The sequence below is a fragment of the Triticum dicoccoides genome, chromosome 4B, assembly GCF_002162155.2.
Source record: "Triticum dicoccoides isolate Atlit2015 ecotype Zavitan chromosome 4B, WEW_v2.0, whole genome shotgun sequence".
NCBI classification, from domain to species: Eukaryota; Viridiplantae; Streptophyta; class Magnoliopsida; order Poales; family Poaceae; genus Triticum; species Triticum dicoccoides.
Genome location: NC_041387.1, coordinates 681,852,664 through 681,874,426, shown reverse-complemented (window position 1 = coordinate 681,874,426; position 21,763 = coordinate 681,852,664). Strand labels below are relative to the sequence as shown.

The window sequence follows — 21,763 nt, the reverse complement described above, 5'->3', positions numbered from 1 at the left end:
AAAATATGAATTTGTTTTTGGGTGTGAAACATTGACAAAATGTTTGTCGGATTGCAAAACTTTATCACCATATGACATTCGTGGAAATCATAGCAAAAAAAAAAACAAATTCGATGTGGAGCATTCATTTTGTTTTTTTCGTCACGATTTATACGAATGTCATATGGTGATGAAATTTTGCAAGCCCACAAACATTTTGTCTGACCGTCCCCTCCCGGTGGTTCTCCGGCGCAGGGCGGAGCTGCACCGGGGGGTGCTCCTAGGCGGCGACGGACCGGGTGGCGGCAGGGTTCCCTGTCGTGGCGCGGGCGGGCGGCTGGACGGCGGCGGCGTCGTTGGCGGCGGGGCGGCGCTGCGGTGGGTCCTGGCGGCGGCACTCGGCCCAGATCTGGGCCCTACGGGCCCCATCTGGGCCTGGGCGGGCCGGCGGCGGGGCTGATCCGTGGCGACTCTTCCGAGAGGCGGGGGAGCAGCGCTGAGCGGCGAGGTGCTGGCGGCGCCGGCGCCAGCCTGCTGCAGCATGGCCGGCGGGGCTTAGCGGGCCCGTTGAGGGCCTGGCCGGGCCTGGGGTGGCCTGGTTTGCCCCGCTGCCGTGTCTGGACGGCAACCGCGACTGTGCCGGAGGCGCGGGCCTCTCGCACGACGGCGGAGGAGGAGGTTCCCTCCCGCTCGGCCTTGGCGTTGCTGCTCCTGTCGCTTGGCTCTTCTCTCTGGCCTTCTTGGCCTCGTGTTGGTGCTCGTGTTGGTGCTCGTGTTGGTGCTCTTCTCTCCATGTTTGTAGAAGAAAAAATCAGATTTGTTTTCCACCTCTAAAACTAAAATGAAGATGTTCAGATTAAAAATAAACACAAGAGTCTGATGTTTATAATAAATTGTATTTTTTGTTTCTAAAAATAAAGCCTACAAGTTCAAATTATAATTACAAAGCAGTTCGATGCTTAATAAAAAATTCAAAATTTCTAAATTGGGAGTTTTAATCTAAAATAGTAGACCAACATTATTTTCATAAGAAAATATTTTCTAGTTTCTAAATAAATCTGAGAAATTAAAATTAAAATAACAAAGCATTTCGATGTTTATTAAAAAATATATAAATTTCTGTTTTCTAAAATTACAATAACAAAGCATTTTGATGTTTACTAAAAAAACATATCAGTTTGATGTTTATTAAAAAAAATCCATTTCTAAAATAATGAAAACCTAGAAATTAAAATTATGATAAAGGAGTACTTTGATATTGAGAAATGAAAAGCATATTTCTATAAATAAGATGGAGAATTTCAAATTATGGTAACAGAGTTGTTCAATCTGTTCAAAAAATGTCAGATTTTACTATTTCTTGAAAGAAACCAAGAAGTTCAAATTAATATAACAGGTAGTTCAATGTTTATGAAAATCTCATTTACATGTTTAGAACGCCAAAATTGATGTTCTTTTGGTGTTTTTAAGACTACTCATGAACAGCAGTGAATTAAAAAAAAGGCTAGACGGAAAGTTGTTTCTAGTCTATTCCAACAGTAAATCATACACATTATTCTGATAAAAATATTAAAATAAATTAGTGTGTGCCATTTGAAACGAGTCTTACCGTATTAAAAATGTATTAAACGGTCGCGAATTTGAAAAACTACTGAACATGGAAAAGTTGCACATTTTCAACAACTTACATAAATAGTTTATTCAGTACTGTAGTTGCTGACAGTTTATTCCATATATTTGGTGAAACTTAGAAATAGTTATGTTTTTTAACCAAATTTATACACCATTTATTTTGGGGCAAGGGAAGTAAGGCAGTATTTTTTTTTCTGCGGCGGGTGGAAGTAAGGCTTGGTGGTGTTTCTCTCAGTAGTTTTCGTTAAAAAAAAAAGTTTCTCTCACTAGGCTTGGTGGTGTTTCTATCAAATCAAACCTTTTTAAAGAAAGGAGGATGTGATCGTTTTTTGGAGTACTTAAACTTTGAACATTGATTTTGTTCTGGCTATTGACATTGATTAGTTTCTCCTGCATTTTGGTTTGCTAGTAACTTGACTTCCCGATACGTTTGCATATGCAGTTCACAGCGTGCAACGACATAAATCAAGCATTCAAATTTAAACGAGATGGTGAACGCTACCGCTTTAGTCAAATCCTTCTTCGTCATGCCGAAGGAGAACACTTACATTTTGTTCCGCATCGAATTCCTGGTGGTAATCACCACATTGATATTCCTTGGGATGTCCATCCTGGACATATTTCGCGGCCAATTTCACAGCGCCATAGGCAAAGCCATATTGAGTATTGTTGATGGTGTCTCCGACTCTATAGTGATATACGTCATGGGGGTAATGCAAGCAGCACCATTCAAGAATCAGTTGTTCCCCGTGTGGGCCATCGTGCTGGTTAGCTTCCGACACAGCAGTGACTTCATCTCTGGATATGGCATTCGGGACAAAGATGGGCGACGGTTTAACGAATGGAGGAATGTGATGAAGCTTCTGGGGGTGGCATTCTTGAACAAAACACGTGGCTCGACGTTTGCCTATCCTCTTTGGTCACTTTGGAGCATGCAGGTATTGAGGAGCAAGTACAGATTATTTGCGCGCAACCAGGCATTCAGGTCTTTCTGGCATGGCAAGAGCTCCCAACTAGTTTCAGAGTACATGCGGACTGATACACATTGGGAGAACTTCAAGCTTAAGGACTGGAAAGCAGAGACTATGGAAGGACACAGATACTTGGTCTATGGGGAAACAAGGAGGCATATCAAATTTAAGCAGCCTCGGTACGTTTTACAGATGGGTACAAACCCACAAGAAACCCGGGCCAAGGCCAGGGCTAAGGTCAGGGCTGCTCGGGGTCTGGCCCCAGTCGAGGCAGCGGTTAGGCCTTTCACGGAGTCACTAGTCACACTGGACAGGATATGGCAATGTGATGGCGCCCTGCTACACCAGGACAGCACCCAGGGAGACAATATGAAGGATTTGGCACTCGCCTTCTCCCTATCCAGGCTGCTCCGGTGCAGGCTTGAAGACGTGTCGCTGCATAAAGGCAGCACTACTCCCATCACCAAAAATCTTGTCATGTTGAGGATCATACAGGAAGAGGCCAACCGAGCATTTGGGGTTATGGAACTGGAAATGTCCTTCGTCAATGACTACTTTAACACTCGCTACCCTATAGTCTTCTGTATGGGGTTTCCTTCGCTCCATTTGAACACCATTATGTCTGTTGCAACCTTTGCATTCACCTGCTGGCTTTCTGTGGACATACGGCGTGTTTACAAGACCCCCAAGGATGAAATATCTCATGTGATACGCGGTATAAATGTTGATATGATCATCACATGGTTTTTCATGTCCTTAATGATGTTCAAAGAGGTCTGGGAGATGGTCTCATATTTCCTGTCAGACTGGACAAGATTACTCCTTGTATGCACATATGTGCGGTGGGCGAGAAGGTACATGAGGAATGGCTGTATGGAGAAATTCATCAGTTCCTTTTTCACATCAAAGATTGTTGACACACGGGGCCATGGAGTCCTTGACCAATATGCCTTCTTGCAGTCATATAATGAGAGCCCAACAATCTGGAACTGCGTACACATAGTTTCTACAGGGGCAATTCCAAAGAAAGAAGCGGGAGCACAACTTAGTGACCACATCAATATTCCAGAATGTGTTAAGCCCGCAATCCAGGAGGCACTATGCACCCTGGATCTCACCCGTGCTCATCTGCCCGGCGTCATTCCGTCACTCTTGGCTGAATCAAGGGAACGGTATAGATGGCCCTGCATTGAGCAACCAACATCCTCTCACGTTATTTTGGTGTGGCATATTGCGACCAGCCTATGTGAGATCAAGTTTGCACAGGACCGTGACATCGACTTGAGCAACCCAGGGGTTCCACTTAGAGCCTTGCTATACTTGACAAGTTTCTGCCGCTCTGCCCAGCCATACCTTGTGGACGAGAACATGCTTGATGGCAGCCTCAAGACTAGGTACATAGTTGCAAATAGCTTGTCACGGTATTGTGCATATCTGCTGGTAGCAAAGCCTGACTTGCTGCCTGACAGCTTTCTTGTGCCCAAGTTGATCCACCAAGAAACCGTGAAAGATGCTCGTCAAATTCTCAAAGGCTCTGACTCGCTAGACAAGAAGTACAAGACACTCATTGATGAAGCTGGGAAGAGAAACAAAGACACCAGCAATTCAAAGGAGATCATGGGTGTAGTGCACCAAGGTGCAAAATTGGCCAAAGAACTTATTGATAATGAGAATGAAGAAAGTTGTTGGGAGATAATGGCTGGGGTGTGGGCAGACTTGCTGGTACACATTGCCCCCAGTTGGAATGCGGCGGCACACAAGAAGTGCCTTGATTCAGGAGGGGAGTTCATAACTCACATCTGGGCACTACTTTGCCATTGCGGAATCGACACGAGCATGTTGTGGCCTGTAGAAGGTTTGCGTAAGAACGATTCCCATGGAGCACCTTGGAACAGCAATGCTGAAAATAACATCTCTCAGACACCGCAAGATGCACATGCAATGGAAAGGGATGACAAGCAAGGAATTCTAACTGCAGCCACGGCAGATGGGGTGAGCTTTGTGAATGGGAACACCCATATGATCAGAGGGATGCCGAATCTGGGGAACACATGCTACTTCAATGCGGTTTTGCAGAGCCTCCTTGCACTAGGTGAGCTGCGCGTCAAGTTGTTGGAACAGAATCCTCCTGCAGGATGTCTTCATTTGGAACTGAGGAAGCTCTTTGAAGAGGCAGCTGGTGGTGCCAATGATGCAAGTGGCACGCTAGATACACAGAACTTATTCTCAATTATGAGCTCAATGTATCCAGATTTGAATGTCCGTGATATGGAAGACAGCAACACTCTGCTTGTCTACTTGCTAGATGGTTTGAGTAATGAGGAACCTACAATAGTGGAGTCCCTCTTCCGAGGCCAGATTGCTGAACATGTCTCCAGCAAAGAATGTCAGCACACTTTGGTTACTACACAGGTCCTTCATCTGAGTCTGGCAATACCATCAAAGCAACACGTATCAGTAGAAGACTGTTTGGATTTACATGTCACCGGGGAGATCAACGGTTGGTACTGTGAAACATGTTCTGCTGCTTATGGAAATGCTTCATCGAACCAAGAAGATGCTGTAGTTGATGAAGACCAAACTCAACAGTCAGATAGTGCAACATACCAGATCAGGGAGCATTCCAGCCATCCAGCTGAGCAACAAACAAGTGCAGCTAATCAGGACAAAGGAAAGCTACCAATGCTGAATGATGATGCACATGCAATGGAACTGGAGCAAAACCAAAAGAAACATAAAGAGGAAAATAAGATATACAGAGCTGCAAAAGTACACTTCCTCATTACGAAGGCGCCACCTTTATTAACCATTCAGCTCAAGAGGTTTGACTATGTTACCCCTGGTAGGTCAGACAAGTTGGATGAACATGTGAGATTTCACGAGATTCTTGATATAACGAAGTTCATGGACCCCAGGTACTGATACTTCTTTTCAGTTAGATAACAACTGCCTTTTTTTTTTAAATACATAGAGGTTCAGCAGTAGCGTGTCACATCCGAGATAAGGTCTTGCTGGACGTAACATGGGTAGAACTATTCAAAAAAATGTATTTTTGATCACTTTAATTTCTGTATTTTCAGATGTGCAGCAGATGACGTTTACAAATATTGGCTTGTTGCTGTCATTGTTCATAAAGGGTCAAAATTGTCTGAAGGACACAACTATTCTTATGTGAGAGCAAGCAGCATTGAGCAAGAGAACGGTATCACACACTCATGGTTTTGTGCAAGCGACCAGAATGTCGTGAAAGTCTCTCTAGAAGAAGTACTCAATTGTCAGGCCTACATTCTTTTCTATACAAGGGTTGAACAGTCGAAGGCCGAGTCATACTGCTTGGCCACTTCACCAACGACAACGGAAGATGACTACTTCGACTACGTCAAGTCCAAGTCTAGTGCTAATGTGGCGCAAAAGAACTTCCATAAGTTCAAGGGAAAGAACATGGTCATTCAAACTATCAACTTCAAGAAGAAGAAGAAGAAGAAGAAGCAAAGCAAAGACAATGATTTTTGCTATGCGTGTGGTGAATCTGGCCATTGGACTGTCAACCGCAAATTTCACAAGGGTCAGCAAGGACATAACTGAAAATCGGCCAGTGTCACCATGAGCAACACTGATTATGGTAATTTACCAACTTTCCTTTCGGTTTATTAGTCTATCGCTTGGTGGATTGACACTAGTCCCAATATTTATGTGTGCATGTATGCTGATATCTCGTTTTTTTCTGTTACTAGGTCGCTCATGATTCCACCATCGAATAGTTTGCATGCTTCGGTGTCGGCACGATAGATTTGATGTTTCTTCAGGAATGATAGTTGGGCTAAAGAATGTGCAGCATGTGTCCTCAATAAAAAAATGAATCACTTCTATGCTACGATGGGTTTCAGTTGGGATTTTGTCCACTCATGTATAAGTATGGACTTTTTATTATTATTAAATAACACGGAAAGGAAACAAGCTCCACTATGAGCTGGCTTCCTAGGAAACAAAATACTTTTTATAACAAATACATTTTATAAGAAATACATTTTCATTTCAGACTCCAGGGTTGCCCATTTTTTTGGGCTTCCAGCGTTTTCCTTGTTAGTTCAGGAGTGCATTTTGGGCAACTTTGATGATTTTATTTTGGGGGAGGAAGAAGAAGATGATGATGATTTTGAGTTAGTGACCACCGCGACCATTCAAGAGGAGGATTTTAAGAGACCAAGACATGGTTCTCAGATTGGCCGCATCCGGATTCATCGAGATAGGGCCAAGAGTCATGACACTAGTAGAAAACAAGGCTTTGGTGGAGGCCAGGATAAGGGCATTAATCCCGGTTCACTTACGATCCCGTTTCGTCTGGCCCCTTTGGTCCCGGTTCCAGGCACGAACCGGGACCAATGGGCCTCGCTCCTGGCCCAGCACCTTTAGTCCCAGTTCGTGGCTGGAACCGGGACCAAAGGTCAGTCTTCTGTCCCGATTCTAGCCATCAACCGGGACTACAGATATGCCTATATATACCCCCGCCCTTGCCCGCTGACTCCTCTGTTTTTTGGCCGGCCGGCGTGTGCAAGTGCGTGTTGCTCTGCTCTCACCTCCTATGCACATGAGGTGTTCGATGAAATGCCCGAGCCATCACTACTAGGGAAAAGCCTAGCAGCAGCGCGGGTTTTGGGCCTATTAGTAGCGCGGGGGCCGGCGCTACTAATAAGGTGCTACATCTAACGTATAGCAGTAGCGCGGGTGCCACCCGCGCTACTACTACGTCCTTTAGTAGTAGCGTGGATAGAAACCCGCGCTACTACTACCAGCACGGGGTTTTTTGAATTTTTTCGAAAAAATATTTCGATTTTTTCCCTAATTTTCAAATTTCTGAATTATTTTAACCTCAAATCTCTAATCACCCCTCATCGCTGCTCAATTTAATCTCTAATCACCCCTCATCATTCCAAATCATCTAACTTCCCGGACGGTCACCCTGAGCACGCTTAACTTCCGGGTTCTATTCTCCATCGTTTTCAAGTCTGCACTTGTTGTTTTCCTGACAATAGTAAGATGTCAATCCTATTAACCTCAGGAATTTTGCTTGAGCATGAAGTCACACATTTCACTATTTGAGTTTGAAACTATTGTTCTAAAAAAATAGTAACACTAATATTTCTTCAATAATTAGTTTGACCACAGTTTGACCACAGTTTGGCCATAGTTTGACTAGATTTGACCAAAATTCAAAAAAACTAAAATAATTATTTAGTAACACTAATATTATAGAATAATTAGTTTGACCATTGTTTGACCACAGTTTGACCAGACAGTTTGAATTTTTTTCGATTTTTTCCACTCTAGATCTTAAAAGCCCCGTAACTTTTTTCTATTTGATTTTTGAGGATTTTGAAAATGTTTAACGAGGTTCCCCCTGTTAAATTCTTAGGGCCTCGTCTCCTTACCAAAGTTGTGCTCGATCCGGAGGGCTAGAAATTAAAAGGAAGAAAGACGAGAGTAATTAATATGTGTACATATACCAAAACAATGGATGCATCAATTAACTAGTCAGCACGGGCTTAACTAATATATATATATATATATATATATATATATATATCTGGCCGGACTCGGTTCGGTCACCGGAGCAGTCAGCACGGTCTCCTTCTTGTACCTCCATTGTGTCACCGGAGCCATCATGAACATAGCCCTCTTCTTGTACCGGCATTAGTGGGCTGAAGCCATCATGAACATAGCCCTCTTCTTCACCCAGTCCTTCCTGACCATCGGTGTCGTTGAGAAATGACGCAACTTGATCACTTCCTTGTGCGATTATGTCCCCCAACATCGCTTCTGTTGCTTCATCTCGGGAGTGCTTCATAGTTTCTGCAAATATTTACAACATGTCAATTACTATTCAAACATGGTACAGATGAATATATATTAGTGGCAAACGTATAACTAGCTAGCTAATCACAATAAGGAATCATGTTAGTGGCCTCGATGCTGCTTCTCTAGGGTTTGGCGTGGCCTCGACACAACGCTTCAAGGGTTTGGGGTGGCCTCGACGACAACGCTCTTTTAACTTGGTAAATTTGGGTGGCCTCGAGAGAGTTAATTTGTAGGGTAGGGGCGTGGCAGGAGGGGGTAGGAGACGACCAACATCGTTTTCTCTCTAGGGTTTGGGTGTCCTCGAGAGTTTTGGTCGAGCGAGAGGGCCGAGGGGGGTGTTGCCGTGGTATAAGTTATCACGATCGAGAGGGGGTATATATATCGATCGCCCCTCATGTCGAATTTACCTCGAGGGGGTTATATCGATAACAACGCGACATACATATACATGGGAAAATAATGTTATCGGGGAGGGGGTATCGGTACCCCCCCCCCTCGTGTTGAAGTTACTTCTTTCTCCTATATTCCTTTTATTCTTCTTCTTCTCCTCTTCTTTTTCTTCTTCTCCCTCGAGAAAGGAAAATAAGGAAAAGGAAGAAAAGAGTGTAAGGGCATTTCCCTATCTTATGTTTTGGATGATGATGACAACCATTTGTTGGTCTAATCCTGTGCTAATTATTTCAGGTTCTCAATGATTAGGCTTTCATCGGTTAGTGGTTCTCTCTTGAAGGAATCATTTGAAGACGGGATCCTCTACGCTTTTATCTCTCTGGTCGTAGGGATCCCGTACACTCTAGAGGGAATCCTCTGTGGATAGAATAGGGGAGTCCATTCTCGTTCACATCCTTTCCTCCTTTTCTAGTCGAGAGAGTGCCTCCCTCCTCATCTATTCCTTGCTGTGTGTTCCCAGCGGTTGTACCGCTCGTCCGAGCGGTTGTACCGCTGGATCTTGACGCTACTCTGCTGCTGTCGAGCGGTGGTACCGCTGCCTCCGGGTGGTGGTATCGCCATCTGACTCTGCATAGTCCAGCAGCGGTTGTTCTGGCCATGTACCGCCCATGTACCGGTCAGGGTTCTGTCCTGATGCGGTGGCTGGGCGGTGGTGGCCCGGTTGGTCCGGTTGATCCTTTTCAACCGGTACAACTGGAGGTTCGAGCGGTTCTTCCGCTCGTTCCTTAGCCGCTCAAGCGATCAAGACCAGGCGGTTGCACCGGCCCTGCACCGCCCAACTACCGCCCTCAAGGGTGACTCCGTTCTGTTTAGGTGCGGTAGTTGTGCGGTAGCTGGGCGGTTGGTCCGGTTATTTGCTAATGACCGGTACTACCGCCCGATGGCCCGGTTGTACCGCCTGGTAGGGTTCTGCAGTTGCATCGTGAGTCCCGGTTATACCGGGACAAGGAGTGGTTGTACCGCTGCAGTACTGAAAACACAGTAACGGTTGGATTTTAGTTGGTTGCTATATAAGGTAGTTCCTCCACCTACCACGCCCCATCTCTTACCTCTCTCACTCCACCATTGATGCTCTCAAGCTCTCTTGCCCGATCTCTCTCTCTAGCCACTCAAACTTGTTGATGTGCTAGGGTTTGAAGGAGGAGACCTAGATCTACACTTCCACCAAAGGATATTTACTTTCCCCATACTTTCTTGTGTGGATTTCGTTACTCTTGGTGCTTGAGCACCCTAGACGGTTGAGGTCACCTCGAGGCCATATTCCATTGTGGTGAAGCTTCGTGGTTTCGTTGGGAGCCTTCGATTGTTGTGGAGATTGCCCCAACCTTGTTTGTAAAGGTCCGATTGCCGCCTTCAAGGGCTCCAATAGTGGAATCACGGCATCTCGCATTGTGTAAGGGCGTGAGGAGATTATGGTGGCCCTAGTGGCTTCTTGGGGAGCATTGTGCCTCCACACCGCTCCAACGGAGACGTACTTCCCCTTAAAAGGAAGGAACTTTGGTAACACATCCTCGTCTCCACCGGCTCCACTCTTGGTTATTTCGTGCCTTTACTTTTGCAAGCCTACTTGTTGTTACATCCTTGCTTGCGTGTGTGCTAGCTGTTATTGCATCATATAGGTTGCTCACCTAGTTGCACATCTAGACAACCTATTTTGTTGCAAAGTTTAATTTGGTAAAGGAAAACTTAAAAATTGTTAGTTGCCTATTCACCCCCCCCCCTCTAGTCAACCATATCGATCCTTTCAATTGGTATCAGAGCCTCGTCTCTTTATTAAGGACTTTGTCGTCCGAAGAGTATGGTTAACATCAACGACGGTGCGGAGGAACACTCCGGTGTGAATCCCATCTCGTCTTCGGCCGAAGGGGGAACCTCGGTCTCTCGTGAGGAATTCAATGTGGCTTTAGACACATTGAAAACCTCCATGACGGCCGAGGTTAAAAGCATGTTTACTGAATTCCTAGAGGGACTCAAACTATCTACCTTGCCGATGAAAGTGGGTGATCCCACTAACAAGGTGACGGATGCTAACCCCGACAAGGGGGAAGCTAATAGTGAAAAGAGTCCGTCTACTAGTGGTAGAAATGGCACCGGCATCTTTGCCCATGTGGAACCCCCGGTGTATAAAGGACCGATGCCCTCTACGCATTTGAATCATGCCGGTCCTCCTCCTAAATATGTGAAAAATGAAGATTTTGATTCTTGGGTCTATCGCTTCAAGCGTCATTTAAAACATGTGAATACTAACCTTTGGAGAATTATTGAAGAAGGTTTCTATCCTCATGATCCAAGCAACTTCACCCCTCGAGAAGAAGTGGACAACCAATTCAATGAGAGTGCTCTCTTCATCATCCAAGATGCTATCCTTCCCGAAGATCTCCCTCATCTTCGACCTCATGTCATGGCTAAAGAAGCATGGAAGTGTGTCGAGCGTATGTATAGAGGAAGTGCTAGCATTCAACGCTCCAACTATGAAGTGGTGCAAGATGAAGCCGATGAGTTTGCAATGAAAGAGGATGAAGAACCTCGTGAGCTCTTTCGAAGAGTGACCAAACTTGCGGTCGCACTCCGAGATCATGGGAGTAAAGACACGGATGACAATTGAATCAAGCGCAAGTTCCTCAAGGCCATGATGCCCTACAAAAAGGCCATGTCCTCCGTCATCCGCCAAAGACCGGACCTCCACTCCATGACCTCTGGTGAAGTGTTGGATGAGTTCATTGCAATGAACATCTTGGATAAGACCGCCGACAATGCGGTGCTCCGTTCCCAAAGGGCAAAGAAGCCCAATCTTGCCTTGAAGGCCAAGGTTAGTGTGGAAGAAGAAGAAGAAGAGGAAGATGAGGAGAGCAACCCCGAGGACACAAAGTATGATTATCATGAGCACATGGCTCTTTCCTCAAGATAGTTTTGGAGTAAGAAGACTACAAGACCCAACTTCAACAAGAACAACTCAAGTGGCCTCAAAGGGAAGCAACGAGTTAGAACTTGTTTCAACTGTGGCAATGTCAGTCATTTCGTTGCGGATTGTCCATACGAGAAGCGGGAAGACATTGGTGGCAAGTTCATTCGAAAAGACAAAGCCAAGTCCTTCTCCAACAAGAACAACTTCACCAAGAAGACTCCTTCTCGCGGGTTGGTGGTTCAAGAAGAATATCGTGAGGATGACGATGATGATGAAGATGGTGAAACAATGGCCATGGCATCCGTTGCCACTGTCTCAACTCCTCGGGTGTCTCTATTCGATGCACCTAACGAGAACATCACCGCCAAGTGCCTCATGGCTAAGGCCACCAACAAGGTAACCCCCAACATCAAAACCACCATTATTCCTAACCCTCCTTCAACGGATGACCTTGATAATGGTAAGGGGTCTAATGAGGAGATCAATGAATTTGAGTCCTTCATGAGTAAGCTCAAGGGCAAATCCAAGAAGCATTTTGTTGCTCTCTTGGAACAACTTGGTTGAGCCAATGACATGATCGAGGCTCATGAAGAAACCATCACTAAGATGGAATGTCATAGTCGTGACTATGCCGATGAGATATCGGATCTCTCTAATGCTCTTGAGGAAGAGCGTGAGCATCGTTTGGCTCTTGAGGAGTCACACAACGATGGTCACGTAAACTAAAGAAAGATCTTGGTCATGCTCTTGTTGTGTCTCGTGTTCTAGCTTCCGAGAAGGCTAAACTTGGGGTTGATCATGTTAGACTCACGAAGGAGTTTGATGTACTTGACAAGTCCCACAAGGTATTGAAAAGTGCTCATGCCACCCTCAAGGAGTCTCATGCTCAACTCCAAGTTAAGCTAACTAAGGAAAAGGCCACATTTCCCCACATGGTCTTAATTGATAATGCAAATGCTACTAACCCATGTTGTGAGCATGTGCATCTTGTGGAGGAAAATGCCAAGTTGAAGGAACAACTCGAGAAAGGTCTTGTGTCATGCATACGAGGCGAGACGAACCTAAATGACCTTTTGAGCAATCAAAAGGAAGTTGTGGGAAAGGAGGGAGTTGGGTTCGCACCCAAGTCCAAGAACAAGAAGAAGAACAAGGAGAAGAAGAGCAAGACCAATCGACCTCCTCCGCTCACGCAAACCTTTGTGAAGGAGGGAGAAGGTGCTCCTAAGGAGAAGAAGAACAATGGGAAGAGCAGTGAAGCCAAAGAGCGCAACGCCATCTCTCCCAACAAAGATGGCGACTTTAACCCCTCTTATGTGTTGTGCTGTGCTAGTGATGGACATGTTTATGCTAAATTTGTTGGTTCTCCTTATGAGTACATTGAATGGTCTATTTGGGTTCCTAAGACCCTTGTTACTAACATCAAAGGACCCATTACTCAATGGGTACCTAAAACCAAGCATTGATCTCTTGTAGGTGTTTGCTTTCAGTGGAGGATCATGGTTGCTCGACAGTGGAGCAACAAATCATATGACCGGGAGCAAGGACTTGGTGGTGGACGTGCACAATATCCCATCTATGCCCACCAATGTCGAATGGGGTGATGCCTCACATTCTAAGGTATTGGGTCTTGGCAAGGTTGTCATTTCTCATGATCTAACAATCGAGAAAGTCATGCTTGTTGAGTCCCTTGCATTCAATTTACTTTCCGTTCGTCAACTCGCACTCATGGGTTTTGCCACCTTCTTTGATATTGATACCGTGGCCCTCTTGTGGAGCAAGACTCTTAAAGTAGCCTTTGTTGGGCATATCAAGAACGGTCTCTATGTGGTTAACTTCTCGGAGCAACCCACTAAGACCGCGACATGCCTAATGGCTAAAGTTGATGTGGGATGGCTTTGGTATCGCCGTTTAGCCCACGTCAATATGAGATCTTTGCAAAGTCTTCTCAAGGGGGACCATGTTCGTGGACTAACAAATGTTAGTTTTGCCAAAGATCGTGCTTGCAATGCTTGTATCGAAGGAAAGCTTCATGAAAAGGCTCACCCTCCTTCAACCATCATCTACTCAAAGAGACCCTTGGAGCTCCTTCACATGGATCTCTTCGGGCCTCCATCTTTTGATAGTCTTGGAGGGAGAAAGTATTGCTTGGTGATTGTGGATGATTATTCAAGATACACTTGGGTATACTTCTTCAAGAGGAAGAGTGAGACTCAACAAACCGTCATCGACTTTGCAAATGAAGCTCAACGTCAACACAATGCAAAGATCTTGACAATAAGAAGTGACAACGGCACCGAGTTCAAGAACTACACCTTGGATGAGTTTCTTAGTGATGAAGGGATCAAGCACCAATATTCCGCACCATATACCCCTCAACAAAATGGTGTTGCGGAGAGGAAGAACCGGACGTTGATGGATGCGGCAAGGACTATGATGGCGGAGTTCAAGTCTCCATACAACTTCTGGGCCGAAGCCATCAACACAGCTTGTCATGCATCCAATCGGCTCTATCTCCGCAAAGGCTTGAACAAGACTCCGTATGAGATACTCACCGGGAACAAGCCCAATCTCAAGTACTTCCGGGTGTTCGGGTGTAAGTGTTTCATTCTCAAGAAAGGTGTTCGTTTGTCTAAATTTGAAGCTAGAGCTCATGAGGGCATATTTGTTGGTTATGCTACAAACTCTCATGCTTACCGTGTTCTCAACAAGTCCAACGGACTCATTGAGGAAACGTGTAACGTGGAGTTTGACGAAAATAACGGCTCCCAAGTGGAGAAAAGTGGTACTTGTGATGTAGGTGATGAAATTCCTCCCCAAGCCATAAGAAGAATGGGTATTGGTCAAATCCTACCCATTGAGGAACCCCTTGTGGCCGAAGGAGAAGGACAATGCTCTACTCAAGTAGAGCCATCACCTCATCAAGACCCACACGCTTCCGAAGAACAAAGTGAAGGCCCTCAACCTTGTGAACAAGACCAAGGGGAAGATCAACCTCAAGATGGTGGTGAACCTCTAAATGATGCCCAAGTTCAAGTTCTCCCCCTCGAGCAAGCTCAAGATCAAGAACAAGCTCAAGACGGCGCTCAAGATGATCAAGTCAACCCTCCCTCCACATCCGAGGAGGAATTAGAGCGTCGTGCCGCGAAGATTGCTTCCAAGCTCACCACTCAAGGCCATCTCATGGAAAATGTATTTGGAAGCCTAAGAAAGGGGGTAAGCACTCGTAGACAATTAGCAAACTATTGTGAACATCACGCGTTTGTCTCTTGTGTTGAACCCCAAAAGGTCTATGAGGCGCTCGAAGACTCGGATTGGCTCAATGCCATGCATGAAGAACTCAACAACTTCGAGTACAACAAAGTTTGGAGATTGGTGCCAAGGCCATCGGGGAACCACAACGTCATTGGAACAAAGTGGATCTTCAAGAACAAGCAAGATGCTCATGGGAACATCATTCGCAACAAGGCAAGATTGGTAGCACAAGGCTACTCCCAAGTCGAGGGTATCGACTACGGTGAAACCTTTGCTCCCGTTGCTCGTCTTGAATCCATTCGTTTGTTGATTGCATATGCTTCCCATCACAACTTTAAGTTGCAACAAATGGATGTGAAAAGTGCTTTTCATAATGGTCCCATTAATGAGTTGGTCTATGTCAAGAAACCCCCCGGGTTCGAGGACCCCTACTTCCCGGATCATGTGTATCAACTCGATAAGGCACTCTATGGCCTTAAACAAGCCCCACGTGCGTGGTATGACCACCTTACCGAGTTGCTACAAGATCGTGGCTTTGAAGTAGGACAAATCGATCCCACTCTTTTTACTAAGAAGGTCAAAGGGGAGTTTTTTGTATGCCAACTATATGTTGATGATATTATCTTTGGTTCTCCTAACAAAGCTTTCAATGAGGAATTTGCCGCTCTCATGACCTCCAAGTTCAAGATGTCTTCAATGGGAGAGTTGAAGTTCTTCCTTGGTTTTGACATCAAACAACGAAGAGAAGGAACCTTCATCAACCAAGCCAAATACACTCAAGACATGCTTAAAAGATTCAAGCTAAGTGATGTCAAGACGGCTTCTACTCCAATGCCTACCAAGTGCCAACTTGACATCGATCCCAATGGTAAAGCGGTGGATCAAAAGGTATATCGCTCCATGATTGGCTCCTTGCTTTACCTTTGTGCATCTAGACCGGATATCATGTTGAGTGTGGGGATGTGTGCACGGTTTCAAGCCGCACCAAAGGAAAGTCACTATGTGGCGGTCAAGCGAATCTTTCGATATTTGGCTCATACCCCAAACTTTGGCTTATGGTACCCAAGAGGAGCAAATTTCAAGCTTGAAGGTTTCACGGATTCCGATTGGGCGGGGGACAAAGTGGATAGGAAGTCCACTTCCGGAGGGTGCCAATTTCCTGGTTGCTCTTTGGTAAGTTGGTCTTCCAAGAAGCAAAGTTGTGTGTCCCTCTCGTCCACCGAAGCGGAGTATGTGGCGGCTGGTAGTTGTTGTGCTCAACTCCTATGGATGAGGCAAACTTTAAAGGAGTACGGTGTCATTTGTGACAAAGTGCCTCTTTGGTGTGATAATGAAAGTGCCATCAAGATTTCTCTCAACCCGGTACAACACTTCAAGACGAAGCACATTGAGATTCGGTATCACTTCATCCGGGATCACATTAGGCGAGGAGAGATCGAGCTCAAGTATGTCAACACTCATGATAACCTTGCAGATATTTTCACGAAGCCCTTGGATGAAGCAAGATTTCGCGAGTTAAGGCATGAGCTAAATATCATTGATTTGAGCAATGTGACTTGAACCCGTACACCCCCACCACACTCAACGTATTGTCTAGTTTAGGTGTAGGCATAGACATAGGGGGAGTGTTGTTCTATCAATGAACTCTCCCTCCCCCCATCATGCATAAATCGATCACCTCTTTCACATTAGCCATGGTTGATGGCATTTATGCTTCAAAGACGAGTGTTGGTCATGGGCCCAAGGATAATTCTTCGCGGTGCCATACCACTTGACTCAAACATAGGTGGCTTCGGCCATCGCCCTCTCTTAAGAGAGAGGACTAAGCTCGCTCAGCTTGTGTGCGGTTGCTTTTGTTTTCCCTTCGTGTTTCCCTTTCTTTTGTGTTGTCCCGTTTGTCTTGTTTCTTTTTGGTCCGGGCTTTGGTGGTCGGGCGGTACAACCCGGTCACGGGCGGTTCTACCGCTGATACCTGGTTGTGCTGCCCCAGTTGGGTTGCCTTCGGTGCTTGGGCGGTTGTACCGCCCATTTCGGGCGGTACTTCCGGTCACCTGACCTGCGGTACAACCGGTCCTAGGAGCGGTTCTACCGCCGCACGGCTACGGGCCTATTTATATCCGATGGGGCGAAGGGTTTTCTTTTTTTCCCTTCGTCCCCAGTCGCCTCCTCCTTGCCCTAGCCACCGGTCACCTCTGCCTCGTCCCGGAGTGCGCCCCGCGCTTCAGTCCCGAGGGTTCTCCGCGGATTCTCTCCGTGGAAGTCTTCCGGTCTTCTCCCATGGATGGTGGTAATGTCCTTGTTCTTTGTTCTTTGTTCTAGGTTTTCTTCGTGTTCTAGGGCATTACCTTATCCTGCTAGTGTTGTGGTTGTTCTTTGGTTGGGAGAGACCGTCGTTCTTCTTGTGTCTGTGCAGTACATAGAACTCTGAATATTGCTTGAGTGATTTGCATGTCTTGAACAGATCTAACTACCCTGGTAGTGCCACTGTCAGCGGTTCTACCGCCCAGACGGGTGGTACAACCGGTGGGGCGGTTCTACCGGTGGGGGATCCGGTTCAACCGGTAGATATGAACCACAACACTGTTCTGGTTTCTTTGTGTTGCATTTTTCGTGTGCTTTCCTCTCATTCCTGTTGGTTTCGTGTGTCCCCTTCGTGTTTGTGTTCAGGTGGCTCCAGTTCTCGCCCTGCTCCTCGCAAGACCAAGAAGAGGGTTCGACGGGCTCCGCGCCCGACTGACTCTGAAGATGAAGTTGTGATCCCCACCAAGCCCACTCGCCGTGAAAAGTCTGCCGCTGTTAAACAACGTGTGATAATGCCACTCCACCGTTGGAAAGCCAAGGATTGGGAAGCCTTCCGCTCAAAGAATCCTTATGTGGTTCCCGTAGCTCCTCGTTGGACCACTATTCAGTTTCGAAATGAGATGCAAGTACGAATTGTTCATGAACTCTTTGAGCACAACAAGAACAGATATGCCAAGCAGTGGACCATCGATCTTGATCATTGGCGGAACAACCTGGAGTATTTTGGTGAGGCTTTGGCTCTCTGTGAGGAGTTTGATCTTGTCAAGCTCATGTCCGTCAACTGTGACTTTGATGTTCAACTCATCCATCAGTTCTATGCCACCGTTCACTTTGGAGAAGATGACGCGCGCACCCTCACTTTCATGTGTCGTGATGAGCTCTTTCAAGTTCCCTGGAGAACCTTCTGCAATGCTATTGGGTACGATGATACCGGTCTGGAAGGAAGGGGTGGCATTCGCCCCCATGATCATCCTGACCCCATGCCCAAGGAGAAGCTTGCCCCTCTGTACATTCGGGGCCGTGGTATTATTGGTGAATCTAAGGATTTGGTGAAGGTCTATGACATCATGCATCGTGTTTTTCGCAATGTGCTTCTGCCCAAAGTGGGGAATCAAGATGAAATCCATGGCTATCTTGTTGACTTGATGGTTGCTATGAAGACCAAGGTTGGATCTGGGGAGACGTTTGATGTGTCCAACTGGCTGTGGCACGAGATGTACAACATGGTCATCTACAGGAAGGTCCCCATTTATGCTCCTTTTGTCATGTGCTTTCTGAACTCAGTGTGGGGAGTTTGCCGTCCTGGAGAGCCCCTCACCTCTTTGACAATCTTACCAATCATGAAGTCAAGCTCCTTAAGAAGAAGAAGCACGCCGAGCCACGTTTCCCGGCTAATGCTCCTGAGGATGTCTATGCCACTTCTGATGATGAGGATTTTGAGTTGGAACCCGGGGCCAAGCCCTCGTGGGTGGACAAACTCGCTGCCAAGGTAAAGAAGACCTTCTTCCTCCAGTCTGACATCCAGAAGAGGATGTATGAGGCACATGTCAATGAGAGGCTTGCGCGGCGTCGCCAAATTGCTTTGATGAGGCACCTAAGCATGTCAGTTCAGAGTGGCTCTGAGAAGTGCATCACACCGGAGGAGCGTTGGATATCCTCCCACAGCACCTGGACTGATGATGAAGCCCCTCCTCAGCCTTCCACCACCGCTACTGCTGCTGATGATACCATGGAGGACTCAGATCGGGATGATGATGAAGTTTCTGATGATGGTGAAGATTCTGACAATGATGAAGACCTTGATGCTACCGAGGAGTCAGAGGAGGACGACTGAGCCTGGGGCGATAGCTTCGCTCTCTTCCTTTTTGGTGTCCTAATTCCAAAGGGGGAGAGAGTGTGATAGGACTCGGGAGTTGCATGGGTGGTTGCGTAGTGTGTGTCTCGTTTTGAACTTGTCTGTTGTCTCCAGTTGAACTTTGGTCGTTATCGTTTGTTTTGTGTGGTTTTTGTGCCACTCCTGCTATCTCTTCGCTTTGCTTGTTGGTCTTAATTGGTAGTATTGCTCTTGTTTCTTTGTGTTGGCTACCTTCATGTTATATGTTGTATATGTCTAGCCTATAGAATCTAGGGGGAGTCTCAACCTGGGGCTCACATCTAGGGGGAGCTCCGTCTAGATTCTATAGTCTTCTATCTTATATCGTGTTGTTGTCATCATCCACCAAAAAGGGGGAGATTGTAAGGGCATTTCCCTATCTTATGTTTTGGATGATGATGACAACCATTTGTTGGTCTAATCCTGTGCTAATTATTTCAGGTTCTCAATGATTAGGCTTTCATCGGTTAGTGGTTCTCTCTTGAAGGAATCATTTGAAGACGGGATCCTCTACGCTTTTATCTCTCTGGTCGTAGGGATCCCGTACACTCTAGAGGGAATCCTCTGTGGATAGAATAGGGGAGTCCATTCTCGTTCACATCCTTTCCTCCTTTTCTAGTCGAGAGAGTGCCTCCCTCCTCATCTATTCCTTGTTGTGTGTTCCCAGCGGTTGTACCACTCGTCCGAGCGGTTGTACCGCTGGATCTTGACGCTACTCTGCTGCTGTCGAGCGATGGTACCGCTGCCTCCGGGCGGTGGTACCGCCATCTGACTCTGCATAGTCCAGCAGCGGTTGTTCCGGCCATGTACCGCCCATGTACCGGTCAGGGTTCTGTCCTGATGCGGTGGCTGGGCGGTGGTGGCACGGTTGGTCCGGTTGATCCTTTTCAACCGGTACAACCAGAGGTTCGAGCGGTTCTTCCGCTCGTTCCTTAGCCGCTCAAGCGATCAAGACCAGGCGGTTGCACCGGCCCTGCACCGCCCAACTACCGCCCTCAAGGGTGACTCCGTTCTGTTTAGGTGCGGTAGTTGTGCGGTAGCTGGGCGGTTGGTCCGGTTATTTGCTAATGACCGGTACTACCGCCCGATGGCCCGGTTGTACCGCCTGGTAGGGTTCTGCAGTTGCATCGTGAGTCCCGGTTGTACCGGGACAAGGAGCGGTTGTACCGCTGCAGTACTGAAAACATAGTAACGGTTGGATTTTAGTGGGTTGCTATATAAGGTGGTTCCTCCACCTACCACGCCCCATCTCTTACCTCTCTCACTCCACCATTGATGCTCTCAAGCTCTCTTGCCCGATCTCTCTCTCTCTAGCCACTCAAACTTGTTGATGTGCTAGGGTTTGAAGGAGGAGACCTAGATCTACACTTCCACCAAATGATATTTACTTTCCCCATACTTCCTTGTGTGGATTTCATTACTCTTGGTGCTTGAGCACCCTAGACGGTTGAGGTCACCTCGAGGCCATATTCCATTGTGGTGAAGCTTCGTGGTTTCGTTGGGAGCCTCCGATTGTTGTGGAGATTGCCCCAACCTTGCTTGTAAAGGTCCGCTTGTCGCCTTCAAGGGCTCCAATAGTGGAATCACGGCATCTCGCATTGTGTGAGGGCGTGAGGAGATTACGGTGGCCCTAGTGGCTTCTTGGGGAGCATTGTGCCTCCACACCGCTCCAACGGAGACGTACTTCCCCTTAAAAGGAAGGAACTTCGGTAACACATCCTCGTCTCCACCGGCTCCACTCTTGGTTATTTCGTGCCTTTACTTTTGCAAGCCTACTTGTTGTTACATCCTTGCTTGCGTGTGTGCTAGCTGTTATTGCATCATATAGGTTGCTCACCTAGTTGCACATCTAGACAACCTATTTTGTTGCAAAGTTTAATTTGGTAAAGAAAAGCTTAAAAATTGTTAGTTGCCTATTCACCCCCCCCCCTCTAGTCAACCATATCGATCCTTCCAAAGAGGAAGAAGGAAGAAGGAAGAAGAAGAAGAAAAAAAGAGGAGAAGAAGAAGGGAATAGAGGAGAAGAAGAAAAAATAGAAAAAAATTTCTATTTTTTCTTCTTCTCCTCTATTCCTTTCTTCTTCTCCTCTTCTTATTTTCCTTTTTCCTCTCATTCTTCTTCTTCTTCTTCTTCCTTCTTCCTTCTTCCTCTTTTCTTCATTTTCCTTATTTTCCTTTCTCCTCTACACTAACCTAAAATGCACTAACCTAAAATCACCAAAAAAATCTATGAACAGAAAAAAATCCTAACTTTTCTAAAAATCTATCTTTTGCATATATGAAAACATTAATACACATATGAACAAAAAATACATATATGAAAAAAAACATGCACTGAACAATTTTTTTATACATTTTGAACATCTACATACACATAGCCACATACATACACATATACATTATATATATATATATATATATATGAACAAAAAAATAAACTAATAAAAATGAAAAAAACAGAGCCGGGGTGGCGCGGCGGCTCACAGCGGGGGCGGCTAGCGATGACGATGGCGACGGTGGGGGCGGCGAGGGCGCCGGCGCGCG

General features: G+C 46.2%; 1 protein-coding gene across 1 annotated transcript; it reads left to right on the top strand.

Moving 5' to 3' along the window:
* The first annotated feature begins 2,099 nt into the window (after positions 1 to 2,099).
* Positions 2,100 to 19,180, top strand: LOC119293119. Its single transcript, XM_037571681.1, has 5 exons — positions 2,100 to 2,819; positions 2,877 to 4,437; positions 4,570 to 5,497; positions 5,663 to 6,026; positions 18,779 to 19,180. The coding sequence occupies exons 1-5, from the start codon at positions 2,100 to 2,102 to the stop codon at positions 19,178 to 19,180; spliced, it is 3,975 nt and encodes a 1,324-aa protein (XP_037427578.1).
* Positions 19,181 to 21,763: the final 2,583 nt, after the last annotated feature.

Excerpts from the sequence above, each read along its gene's own strand:
- LOC119293119 (XM_037571681.1), top strand. The coding sequence starts at position 2,100 with ATGGTGAACGCTACCGCTTTAGTCAAATCCTTCTTCGTCATGCCGAAG. Across the intron at positions 2,820-2,876 it reads GGGCCAAGGCCAGGGCTAAG|TCACTAGTCACACTGGACAG; the intron begins GTCAGGGCTGCT and ends CCTTTCACGGAG. Across the intron at positions 6,027-18,778 it reads AGTTCAAGGGAAAGAACATG|GATTTTGAGTTGGAACCCGG; the intron begins GTCATTCAAACT and ends TCTGATGATGAG.